At 33.0% G+C, this 13,941-nt stretch overlaps 1 protein-coding gene across 2 annotated transcripts in view; it reads left to right on the top strand.

Annotated features, from left to right (window-relative positions):
* The window catches only part of LOC150104171 (gamma-aminobutyric acid receptor subunit beta-like), a 527,915-nt gene extending 515,547 nt beyond the window's left edge, over positions 1 to 12,368 (top strand). For both annotated transcript variants that reach the window (XM_090396794.1, XM_090396795.1), the window contains exon 8: positions 11,570 to 12,368. In XM_090396794.1, coding sequence (XP_090252920.1) covers positions 11,570 to 11,830 — 261 coding nt within the window. In that variant the 3' untranslated portion in view covers positions 11,831 to 12,368. The remainder of the gene's footprint in view (positions 1 to 11,569) is intronic.
* The last annotated feature ends 1,573 nt before the right edge of the window (positions 12,369 to 13,941 follow it).

The following is a 13,941-nucleotide window of genomic DNA, read 5'->3' as shown; positions in this document are numbered from 1 at the left end:
TGGTGAGAAGAAACATTTAAAGCGAGTAAAGTAAGCATAAACTGTCACAGTTTTTTTTTTTTTTTGAAATAAGAATGGCCGGCAACCAAACATTATCTTTGGACAGTTTCTTTCGACTTCATCTTTCTATTCGCCCACATTTCAGATTATTCTCTGGACACGACAGTTTCGATGAACTCCCACGTGTGTGAAATGTTTCTTTCTTGGAGAATATCATACATTGTGTTTATTCTGGGCTTAGGGTTCAGAACTATCTAGCATCAGTTTTCCTGTCGATTTCATCATAAGATATTATCGGCTGAACCACTAGCTAGTATCCCAATATGGATAGAACTGTAACTTTGTACGCAGAACTTTATGGAAAGTTACACTTTGCAATCCGTTACTGCCATGGGGAATAATGGCTGGTGGTCTTATTCAACTTGATACGGAATCGTAGTTGCATTCCTTTCATTGACTTTCATGACTTTCATTATTGAGCCACCCATAACACACACACACACACACACACACACACACACACACACACACACACACACACACACACACACACACACACACACACACACACACACACACACACAATAAAATAATAATAATAATAATAATAATAATAATAATAATAATAATAATAATAATAATAATAATAATCCATACCTGCTTTGTTCCCTACAAAACAGCGATTTTGATTGTCGCCACGATGGATTAGGCTTCGTCATTTATTTCTGGAAATATTTATTTATTTCTTCGGAAAGTGCAATTCCTTCATTTATAGATAAAGCAGTTTTTGTTTCTATTTCAAAATGTGCATGAGTTTCATACTACCTAGTCGGAGATGAATGAATATTTGCAAAATAAAGGATAATACTGCATATAGCATAACAAATAATGCTGTACATGATATTTTCATTATATACCTAGTCAACTGTAACTTTTTTTAATCTAAGAGAACGTAATAAATTTATGCAATATATATAAAGTGTTTTATCCATCAGACAACATTTATATAACAATGATTTTACTCCTTGGAAATCAAATATACCAAGAACGCAGGTTCAGCAGAATGTTCATAAGAGAAAAGAAAGAAATAAACTGTGTATTCGCATGACTAGTCTTTGAATATGTACAACAACGTTCCTCGTAAACCACATAAACGACAACCCTCAAAACTTTCCACTTGTCACAATCAAAATTCTGCTGTGCAATATGATACTAGCTTTAACAGAAAGATTTTTATAAATATTAAAAGTAAAATATAAAACAATATGAAAATTGTTGATACTAATCAAAACAATCATCTTTATTACAGCATGAACAATACTTTTTAAACATACCAACATTCATATAACATTTAAATGTTGATTTAAAATGAACATCTCACAGAACTGAAATTGAAACTTTTTCGAAAGGTTAAGTGCTTTAAATTAGGAGTTGTATTGCATATTAATAATAACTATGCACAATTATTATTAATGAATACTCTTAATTACTACTAAGATTAATTAACTGTATTAATGTCAGTAATAATAATTAGTATTAATGCGAATTTATTGCTTAAGTAATATTATTAATTACTATTAATGACAATTTATGGATAAATTACTATTAATGAGTATTTATTGGCGATTTACAATTCATAAATAATAATTATAATTATAATATATGAAGCGCAACACAAAAGAAGAAATAAAGAAAAAACTCAGTAGCGGTTGAAAAAGTCTTGAATTATTGAAAAAAAAATGACAATTCATTTTGAGGTAATTTTGGTACCTTTTTTTGGAGGGGGGGGATCACTTTTACAGCCAGAAAACCTGTACAGATTCTTTGTTTCTTGTAGAAAAGACAACAGAGAGGTAAACACAAGCGCGTCCAGAGCAGGCATTTACAAATAAGTCTTACGCAGGATTTCTAAGAAAATTATAAACAGTTGTATAAAATTAATGAAAACCGAATCTTTCACTTAGTGTAAAATAATCTTATTAAATTAATGTAGTTCGTTTGGACTGGTTGGCTTTCGAAATAATTAATACTGCAAAATTGTTATGTTTTTCGTACCATTTTAATATTCAAATCCATTTATGTTATTATGTTTATTGTTTATTATTCAATTCTATTATATTATTCATGCAGATATATTATTACATTTCGTTCTGTTCAACTTCGTTTCTATATTATTCATATGCTACCTTGTTAACATGAATACTATCATAATGGCGAAATATCAATTCGTTATAGTAGTGATATGTGAATGATATCAAACGATCATATAATAATGATGATGTCATATGTTATTCACATATCATAATTCCATTCTATATCCACACCACTCACGAAGTGTAGATGTCTTTTAGTACTTTATTTTCCATTCTAACATGTCTGTTAATTATGCCGTTGATCGGTACCTGTTTTTCTTTTTTTTTTCGGAACAAATAAAAACTAGAACAATCGCTCCAATTCAGTTGCTCCACATCAGTTTTCGAAATCTTTAAAGCAAGGAGAGAATAGGCTCTTGCCTAATTACAAACTATGGAAAAAAGCAGGAGCATAGAAAACTTCAGCTACGTTCTGCATGAAGAACAAGTAAAATATTTCAGCTGTTTAGGCACAGATTTAGTGAAGTTGGCAAGATAACTCTGGAAATAGACAACAGAATAAGCAAAGCTGGTATGTCGGGTAGTCAGCTGAATACATTTATATGGAATAAGAGCGAAAATAGCCAAAACACCAAACTAGCAGTACACAAGACAGTGTTCAAGCCTGTTTTAAGTTATGGATTTTAGAGTTGGGTTAGAAATAAAGCACTTGATCTGAATGAATGTTCTTCCCAGTTTGAAGCAGAACTTAAAACACACTTCTGCATTATTGTTTTTCACGTGGAAAATTTTCTATTTAATTCTCATTCATCATAATCAACAATCTCCATAGGTCCATTGCACGCTGGTGTCTGATGAAATTCTCCATGTTTTGCATTAATTTCTGTCTATTGCTTTGAGTATTCTCATGTTTGTATTAGGTTCTCTTTCATATTTACTCTTACGGTTTAGCTGTAAGAGTCCATTCTTTACCTTTTATTTTGTCCATACAATTCATAGAATTTCTCTATGGCGCAAACTTTCGAATAAAAGAAAGACTCTAATTCGCATTAGAGTCTCTTTGTCTATTCCATATGTTCTGTTACAAGTCTTATGGTTTTACTTTTCCATATCCTATCACTTGCATGTAAGCTACTTTGGCTTTTATAATTACAGTTCTTATTTCATTCTTTCAGTCTAAATGGTTAAGTCATATTGTTTCCTAGTTACAGAAAGTTCCTAACCTCCTACAGCTCATGCTCACTGACATTCTTTTTATTTCATCCTCTTATCCATGAATACCATCCTTTTAGATTTTTCGGTTGTCATAACCAACTCTTATCTTTTCTACTTTGCTTTTCGGAACTATTCTTTCTAGTTTGTTATTCATCTTGTTTAAAATATTACTATATCAAGTATAAATCTTAGGTTATTGATTCTAGCACGTTGAACGAAGTTTCTCTTCTATCTGCATATATAACGTTCTTTTTTTCTTTACAAAAACATGGTAAATATGCTTGCGAATATCGGATCACCTTGCATCGTTTCTCTTTTACTTCACACCAACCCTGCCCCACGTTTTTGTAGTTTGTAATTTGTAGTTAGTAATGATGTAAATTTTTCATGCAGTGCTATCATATCCTGTACACCCCTTGAGGGTACTTGGCAGGAATTGGATGATGATGGTGGTTCCCATTACCTGATACAATATCAGCCTACTTTTGATTACCTGAGACAATATTACCTTAACTCTCAAACTCAGATAATATTCAAGCCATTGCACAACGTAAGGTATAGTTTCTTAAATTATAATATTTATTTCCGCTCTTTTATGGTTAATACAACGTCTTAGTTAACTCTCTTTTCAAAACGTTTGGCGATTTGATCACAAAATAGCTGCAATTTCGTGTGTAGATGTGTGGGAACATTAATCCCACATTTGGAGTGATATATACCCAAGTATCATTTTAAGTTTATTATTATTGTTATTATTATTATTATTATTATTTAATTCAAAAATAGTTATTTAACTAATCTCCATTCCACCGTTACAGAATCGCAAATGCTTGTCTTTTATACTTAGACATTACATTACAAAGTTTTCGAGCATTAAAGAATTGCTTCACAGACGTCTGTAATATTTTTCTTGAATTCACTAGTTCTTCGGTTATGTGGACTTCCAAGAGTATTATTTAGCTGAAATATCTTAATTAGCTTCCATAGCTATCCCTAGTTTCAAAAACGTATAGAAACAAGAGCAACATCAAGTCGCTATCAAGGCATAGTAGGAGAGTCTAAAGTCCAGAGGATGTGGAATATAGTATGTGATTGTCTCCGGTTGAAAGGACCACCGGGACTCTCTCTCTCTCTCTCTCTCTCTCTCTCTCTCTCTATGAATTTCTGTCTCTCTTTCAATTTCTCTCTCTCGACCTCTCTGTCTCTTTCAATCTCTCTCTCTCTCTCTCTATCAATTTCTCAATCTCTCTCTCTCTCTCTATATATATATATCATTTTTTTTCTCTCTCTCTATCAATGTCTCAATCTCTCTATATATTTATCAATTTCTCTCTCTCTCTCTCTCTCATTTTCTCAATCTCCCTCTCTCTCTCTCTCTCTCTATGAATTTCTGTCTCTCTTTCAATTTCTCTCTCGACCTCTCTGTCTCTTTCAATCTCTCTCTCTCTCTATCAATTTCTCAATCTCTCTCTCTATATATATATCATTTTTTTCTCTCTCTCTATCAATGTCTCAATCTCTCTATATATTTATCAATTTCTCTCTCTCTCTCTCTCATTTTCTCAATCTCCCTCTCTCTTTCTCTCTCTATGAATTTCTCTGTCTCTCTTTCAATTTCTCTCTCTCTCTCTCTCAATTCTCTTACAATCTCTCTCTCTCTCAATTCTCTTACAATCTCTCTCTCTCTCAATTTCTCAAGCTCACACTCTATATATCAATTTCTGAGTCTCTATCTCTTTCTTAATTTTTTTCAATCTCTCTCTCTCTCTCTCTATCAATTTCTCAATCTCTCTCTCTCTCTCTCTCTCTTAATTTCTCTCTCAATCTTTTTTTCTCTCTCTCTCTCTTAATTTCTCTATCAATCTTTTTCTCTCTTTCTCTCTCTTAATTTCTCTCTCAATCTTTCTCTCTCTCTCTTAATTTCTCTCTCAATCTTTTTCTCTCTCTCTCTCTATCAATTTCTCAGTCTCTCTCTCTCTCTATCAATTTCTCAGTCTCTCTCTCTCTCTCTTAATTTCTCTCTCAATCTTTTTCTCTCTCTCTCTCTCTTAATTTCTCTCTCAATCTTAATCTCTCTCTCTCTCTCAATTCTCTTACAATCTCTCTCTCTCTCAATTCTCTTACAATCTCTCTCTCTCTCAATTTCTCAAGCTCACACTCTATATATCAATTTCTGAGTCTCTATCTCTTTCTTAATTTTTTTCAATCTCTCTCTCTCTCTCTCTATCAATTTCTCAATCTCTCTCTCTCTCTCTCTCTCTTAATTTCTCTCTCAATCTTTTTTTCTCTCTCTCTCTCTTAATTTCTCTATCAATCTTTTTCTCTCTTTCTCTCTCTTAATTTCTCTCTCAATCTTTCTCTCTCTCTCTTAATTTCTCTCTCAATCTTTTTCTCTCTCTCTCTCTATCAATTTCTCAGTCTCTCTCTCTCTCTATCAATTTCTCAGTCTCTCTCTCTCTCTATCAATTTCTCAGTCTCTCTCTCTCTCTCTTAATTTCTCTCTCAATCTTTTTCTCTCTCTCTCAATCTTTTTCTCTCTCTCTCTCTCTTAATTTCTCTCTCAATCTTTTTCTCTCTCTCTCTCTCAATTTTTCTCTCAATCTCTCTCTCTCTCTCTCTCTCAATTTCTCAGTTTCCTTCTTTCTAAATTTAACAATTTCTGTATCTTTATAACATAGATAATTTGGAAGGGGATAATAGCCATTTTGTGATATAGCTACCCATATGTCTCCTACTAAAAATGTCATAAACTCTCATACATTATGCATTATTGTTGGAGTACAGGTTAGAGACACTTCATAGTAGTGGACTTGCACTGATGGTTGTATTAATGAATATATTAAGGAAATAAGTCAATGAATGTGGATGTATTTATAGATGCATTTAGATAATGAGTAAATGAATATGGATGTAATTCCATTTACTTATCCCCTAAATATATCCATAAACATCCATATTCATTATGGCATTCAAACCAATGACCAATTTGTTGGAAAGGGAAAATCTATTCACTTGGCCAAGCAGGCCGGAGTTATCAATAAAATTTCAAATGATTCAATCTACTTTTTTTTTCGTCATGCTCCATCACTTTTCTTTGGAATGGTTTTCGTTTTAATGGTTACATCTGAAAGAGAGAAAGAGAGAGAATTTTATAAATTTCTCGTCTCTTCTCGAAATGTTTTCCATACACGGTAAATATATGAGATCCATTTTGTGAGATATTTCAGTTTCAAATTGGTCTAAATAAAAAAAAAATAAATAAATGAAAAGTGTATTAAATCCAATTTCCCAGTTTTCACAATGCTCACCTTTTCTATTTCTCTCTCTATTTTTTTATGTATCCGTATTTCTGGCAACAACTCAATCGGTCTTGAGTACCTTCAAATCACTGTGAAAAAAATATCACAGAGGAAATTTCTTCAATCCCTTTGGTTAGATGCAATTCTCCTCTCCTCAGATATCATTTGATCTGGCAATGTCAAGTATTTATCTTTTATTGTTTTCAAGTATTTTTAACGGTTTTTTTTAATTAAAATTCATTTTAAAAATCTGGGCTTCAAAATCTATTTCATTTAGTCCGTAACACATCATACTCTCAAATTACTCCTATTGTATAAGTCCTAATCAAAATTAATCTGACATACGAAAAGTCTTGAAGATGACTAGTGTCTTGGCGTCAGGATTCTAATTCAGATATTTCTTAAATGAAGGTGTTGTTCTGGAATTTTACTGGTTATATCTTGATATCTGGAAGTCAAATAATATAGAACATATACCTAAAATTTATAGACAAATGACAAATTATTACAAGCGAACTATTACCTCAATTTATTTTTAAAAACCTGAGGGGAATTTATACCTCAACCACTGCATTTAATCAACGGCAACTACCATTATGTTATCTATAGTTCTGAAATCGTAGAGGATATTTTTGCTTATCCGCTATGGAATGATTTCTGAAATACACGGCAGTACCCCTTTTCAGAGCCAGTCATTGAGCAAAATACAAGTATCCTCTAAGGAAGTAGGCATACTGAAGTGATTCCACTATATTATGCAACTCATTAACTAGTTTTGTAGTTTGACAGATATAGAGGTATAATGCATTTTATTTTTATACTTCCACACAATTATGGATATTTCTTTAAGGTTCGGTTATTTTGTATATAATTTTCTTCCTATATGTCAAAATGTTCTGAAATTGATTTTTCTTCATGACGACACTATAAACAATTTTCCCTTTTCGTTTTATAAACCTCTCCGTGACCAAATAACCATAAATTCCAGAATAATATTTCCATTCTATCAAGCAATTCCTCAAAGTATATGATCAAAATCTTTGTCAATTTGTAACGTTTTGCATTACTTCAATTCTAGTTTACGACTAAAATCAGTGTTGCCAATGGTCCTTTCCTCTCACACTATCTCCGCTCCACTCTCTGTCCAAACTTGTCTAAGTGTTATGAACACTTTAAGATTAATCTTTTATTTCATCTGCTTTATATCTATTATTATTATTATAACTGTAATCACATGGTACACTCAAGGAGTCCAGGAACAGTGGAAGAGCACACTTCCATACTACATCCACGTTATTACGCCTCAATGCTCTACCTTCAAATGCATTCAACAACACTACAGAGATTAATACATATTGCGACGAACCGCCAACCACCGCAAATATTCTTTTTTGTTTGTAAATTGCGTATGTTTTCTCTGGCCGATTTGGATATATGCGTATGAAAAACCCAAATTTCAGTTCAAATTCAGTTATTTTCAAGTCGAAGGGCACAGTATCATTCAAATTGCGATACGGAGCTGTTTATCTATATTGAGTACAACAGCTTAGAATTTTCAGTATTTCTCCTGTATTATAGCTTAGTTTTGCTAATATTAATAAGCAGATCATCACTTTCTGAAAGCCAAATCACCACTTTCTAAAATAAAAATAACCATAATTAGAACAATTTGTAGATCACATAATTGTTAAGTGAATATTACTAATAAATCTAGAATATACACACACACACACACACTGCTTCAAAAACATCCTCATATTTCCCTGAATAACTACAATGGTGCAATCTTCTATTCATAAATTAATTTAGATTCCTATAATTATTAAATAAGATTAATATAAGAGAAATTAATGTTATAGGATATTTTTATTTTTTATATTTATATTTTAATATATATTAAAATTAATACATGAGATTAATATAAGTTTAATAGATTCTGTAATAATAACTTAATGTACTAGAATAATAGAATAGAATAGAATAGATTAGATTAGATTAGGTTATAAAAATCATTATTATTGGATTTTGTATAAAGTTGCTTTAAAAGTATATAGTAGTGCACATGATTTGTATCATTACAGAGAACATAACTGCTTTATAGCTCTAAGAAAACATTATTTCACAGTAAGCGATTGCACAATTTCATTGTATTGTATTTAAACTAACATTACCCCTTCGATAATGCAAAACAAAATATATAGGAGAGAACTAAGGAATCCGAGGAAAATATATTTTGAATTCTTGTCGTAAATATTTAAACAAGCCTATGTATACACACTATGTTGGCAAAAATATTTGGACACCTTACATTGGCATGCAAATTTATCCTACCACCATGCAAATATTCAGGACGTGACTGCGTAAGTCTGGTAATAAAAAGTGGGATGTGTTGCCTGTTTTGCACTGTACTCGATGTTAAGATACCATGTTCAGCTGAACTGACACGGAATGACACCCAAGTATCACCCCATCACGGGATATTATTTGGGTGTTACATCAGTCATCTTTCTGTCCGTAACATTGCTACTCATGTCTCATTATACTGAAATCCGCCGTTTCTTATGTCATTTGTACTTGGAAACATGATGGTATTACCACAGCAGGAAAACTCCCTGGGAGGCTAGCCACCAACACTCACTTACCGAGATCGACCAGCTCTGTTTCGGAATGGTCGAGCATCCCGCACGTCAACAGCGGCGGGCCCTACAGTCAACCTTGGAAAATGCTGCATGGACATCTTTCACCACTGTAAAGGTCCGCAGAGAGTTGCATGCCTTAGGGTATCACGGCAGAGCTGCTGCGAACAAGCAACTGAGAGTCGTATTTTGATTTGAAGATTACCAGGGGACCTGTTCTATCAAAGACTGTATCCTTCCAACTGTCAGTTTTGGTGTCGGCTCGGTATTGGTATGGGGATGTTTCAGTTGGATGGGACTTGGTCCATTGGCCCAAAATCATCACGCCTGGACAACTTCATGGTTCCGACGCTGTGGAAGTACTTTGGCAGTAATCCTTTCATGTTTCAGCATGACGACGCTCCATGCCATGTTACATATCCGAGAATGGTTCCACAAAACAATGCTGAAGTGTTCGATTGGCCAGCTTAGCGAGTCCAGACCTAAATCCTATCGAACATCTTTGAGATGAATTAGAAAGCCAAATTCGCTCCTGACCACCGTGACCGTCATCACCGAAAGCAATGTGGGTAGTTTTGCACGTGGAATAGAAGAATATTACTGATGCAACATATCAGAAATTGGTTGAAAGCATTCCCCGAAGGGTCATGCTGTCAACTGGGCCAAATATGGATCTCTTCGGTACTAGAAATGTAATCAAACAGATTTGTTAGCCTCAACTTGTCCAAATATTTTTGTTAGCATAGTATAATTTTGAATTGTAATAGCTTTATTGGTCTATTATAATAGAACAATTTGATAACTGTTATTAAATTGGTCTATTATAATAGAACAATTTGATAACTGTTATTAAGAAAAATAATTGTTATTGACTAAAACTGAATGGCATTAGTGAGATTGATAAAATAGGAAATGTTAAAAACGAATATGTATGTATGTGTCACTTCGGACGAATCGTCGGAATTTTAAGTGACGTCTTGATCCTCCCTTCTGCTGCTTACCATCAATATAACGGAATCGAAAGTAGTATTAAAATTATGATAATTTATAATGTATGAACTGATATATCCAGAGAAACATCTGGAAAATTATTATTTGGAAAACTAGAAGCTTCTTGAAAAGAAAGGTTTGTAAATCAATGCTCAACATTAAAGTTTTGAAACTAAAGAGTAAATGGAATACAAAATAAGAGAATGTTTAATAATTAATGACACCGGGCCCACAAGGAAATAGTTGTTGGCCTCTGCTATTTATACGCCCATATATAAACATGGACGAATACGCAGCGTGAGAATAACAAATAAAATGTGGAATTTTGAGAATAGTCATATATTCTTGAAAAACTATAATTAAAAATAATAATTTAATTTGAACTTCTGCTGTAAACGAAGTATGGTCAAATAATATAATATTTCACAATTAATTCTTCAGAAGTCACTAGATGTATCTATAATAAATTACTTACGTTTAAAAATGCAGACATTCGATTTTAATGTGAACTCTTAAATTATAAAATTCTTTAAGTTCTTAAAAAATTAGTCTGCCAATGAATATATTCAAAAGAGTCCTGTCACTTGTCATAGGTGGTGTATTATATTATAAATAAATATGCAGATTGCCAGAAAGTTTTGCGGAATAACAAACACAATTTTGCACTCATTTTGGAAAGAACATTAACACGCGGTAAAGAAATTTTTGTTCTAAAATGGATTTTCGAAAATGATTTGCAATAATGGAATTATATTTGTCAGAGATTATCTTTAGATGACAAAATTCCTTCAAGAAAAATATATGATTAAAGAATATTTATTCTGATATTAAAATGCGTGTGATTATAATGTTCGTAAATCAACTTTCAACTCAGAATATTAGACTCACTTTTGTCTAAAAAGAAATAAAGATCGTTTCCTTAAATGAATGCAGTTCACACTGCCCCAGTTTTCCAAAGAAACAAATTGGTACGTCATTGAACCAATATTGTCGAACAAGGATGCAAGAATATTTGTCAATTCGGGGGAAAAATATGAATGATGAACATGAAATTAATATTTCAATGACTTATTTGGTGTCTTATCGTGTAAAGATGCTGTATGTATCCAGTGGAGAATATAGTACAGGATAATTTCACTAAGAGCACCGCACACCATTTAATCAATAATCTATCATGCTGAACCAACTCACAGCACTGCACTTCAAAAGATGAGGAGAAACCTTTCACCACTCTGATAGTTTACTTTACGAAACTTAATTTCATTTTACAGGTGCTGAAAATTAGTAACGGAGGATTCTGAAAAACATACTTATAAGTTATTCTGTTATTTTGCAGGAGGTTCGACTGAAGATGGTAGATTCACGAGGTTTCAGTAAAACCTCATCACTTGAAAACACCGTCAACGGAGCCGCAGACATTGAAGCCGCCTTTGGCAAAAATCCTAATAATCTGTTCGGTGTCAGCCCGAGCGACATTGACAAATATTCTCGAGTGGTGTTTCCCGTCTGCTTCGTCTGTTTTAACCTGATGTATTGGATCATCTATTTACACATCAGCGACGTCCTCAGCGAAGATTTTGTGTCCATAGGAGCTTGAATGTTCATTGAACAAACTCATGAATCAGACTGTAGCTTATGCTACTCGCACGGGCTAGCAACACACTTGTACTTTTTTTGCTGACTTCCTAGACTACCCACAGCCATATTTCCCCCATTTGGAACAGGGGGATTCCACCATTTTCATATTATTGTGACATGCACAACCTCATTACCTCGCATAGCCAAGATTAGAGAAGAAAAAAAAACATGAAATCAAATAGTTTATCCTCACCCTTGCCATGCAATAGTGAAGTATCATTTAGAGTCGAGGTGTGTTCATCATTGCGTAGACAAAAGCATCACGTGCAGTGATGTAACTTTACGGTACGCCAAGGATAGTTTTAACAGCTATGTGTTTCACACCTAGAGATTTTTAGATATCTTCTCTCCTGCTAATATTTACTCCTTAGCAAACGAAGTTCGGAGCCCATGGCGGGTAATATCTAACCCGGGACACCATAACTGGCTAAGGTCTCCCGCTCTCTCTCTCTCACTTTTTCTTCTTCTTTTATTCCACTCAGTTGAATTCCTCTCTCTCTCTCTCTCTCTCTCTCTCTCTCTCTCTCTCTCTCTCTCCGCTTCCTCTTTTCTTTCTTCCTCTCTCCATATATTTTACCTGCTTCTTACAATGCCGATACAACAGCGGATTTTATTTCATAAACGCTAATTATTTTCCCTATTACAATGCCAATTTAGATTTTAGAAAATATTGATTTTATAAGGAGCTATTGAAATTTTATTTCACCTATTTTATTTAAGAATGATCTTATTATATGAGAGAGAAGAGACCAATCGGCCATGGTGTGGACCGGCTTGTACATAGTCTGTTGATATATTTATGTTCTCATGGCGTAAGCTATTTAAAACATACACACCATTATACACAGTTCATCTCAGTTGGTTTTCACACATTAAAATTGATTATTACTGAAGAACACCATTTAACACAATGGAAATATATTGATATAACAAAGCAATATCCATCATAGCTACAAATGTGCATGTCTAGATTCATGAAAAATAAAAGCTGCAGAATATCAGACCTTAGATTGCGGTAAACCTCGTCTGTTCTTTTCGTTTTGATTTAGTGTTCTGTCATATCTAGAGACTTGCAGAAAGAAAGAAGTCGATTTCTGTGATTTTTAAATTTTTAAAATGAAGGTCTGAGATGCTTTAAGAAAAGAAGCATGAATGATCGAAAGAGTATATGTTTACTCGGAATTATATTGTCGCAAACTTTGCTTCCTGTCTTCACTTAATTCCTTTACAGCGTAAAATATTCATCAATAACTGATTTGTTTGTTTATTTAAGGGAATTTAGATTTCTTCCATAATATATATGTATAATCTCTATATTTCACAAGCAGAGGGATAATATCTCTTATGGAAAAAATCGACGAAATGTTTTCTTTATAAAAGTTTACATGTGGTCTCTCATTATATAGACCTGATGTATGCTGTATTAGACTGCATGTAACAGTTGCTTCAGTGTTTATATCAAATCATGTAGAAGCCGTTAATTATTATATTTGAAATGAGGAAGTTAGTGAAGTTAGCACTAGTTGATACGCTGTTAAATTTTTGAACTGTAATTGAGGCTAAAATACATCCCGTTGCTGAAGTTTTTAAAGAATGTAGTTAGTTAAATTTAACCAATCCGTCTGATACAAAGGGAAAATATAGAATATAGTGTTTCTATTTTGATAGAGATGGTCGTTAACTTTTTTTTTATTCGCAGTAATGCTGAACGTTAACCTTTTTTTTTTGCGCATATTTTCAATTATGGTTTCAAATGCTGTCCTAAATGTTGCTGTTAATTGAATAAAGCACTTTGAACATCTGTAATTATTTTTCCTATTTGGTTTATGTTATTTATTTAGTTTATTTGTATAGCATAATATTTTAGATATCATTATTTCATTATATGTTTTTTTTTTCCTGTAATTAACTCCAAGGACGTGTTCACCTCTGAGAATAACAGCAATATACAGAATGACGAGAAAATTGTGGGCATAGCCTGTCCCGAATGACTAGTCAGATCCACTTTTTGCTCAATGCTTTACAGCAATGTTGTAGTAAGTAGATTAGGTTTCATTAATTAGGGGGGGC

The sequence above is a fragment of the Typopeltis vanoorti genome, chromosome 8, assembly GCF_054136105.1.
Source record: "Typopeltis vanoorti isolate ZY-2024b chromosome 8, IOZ_Tvanoo_1.0, whole genome shotgun sequence".
NCBI classification, from domain to species: Eukaryota; Metazoa; Arthropoda; class Arachnida; order Uropygi; family Thelyphonidae; genus Typopeltis; species Typopeltis vanoorti.
This window is presented reverse-complemented; position numbering and strand designations above follow the sequence as displayed.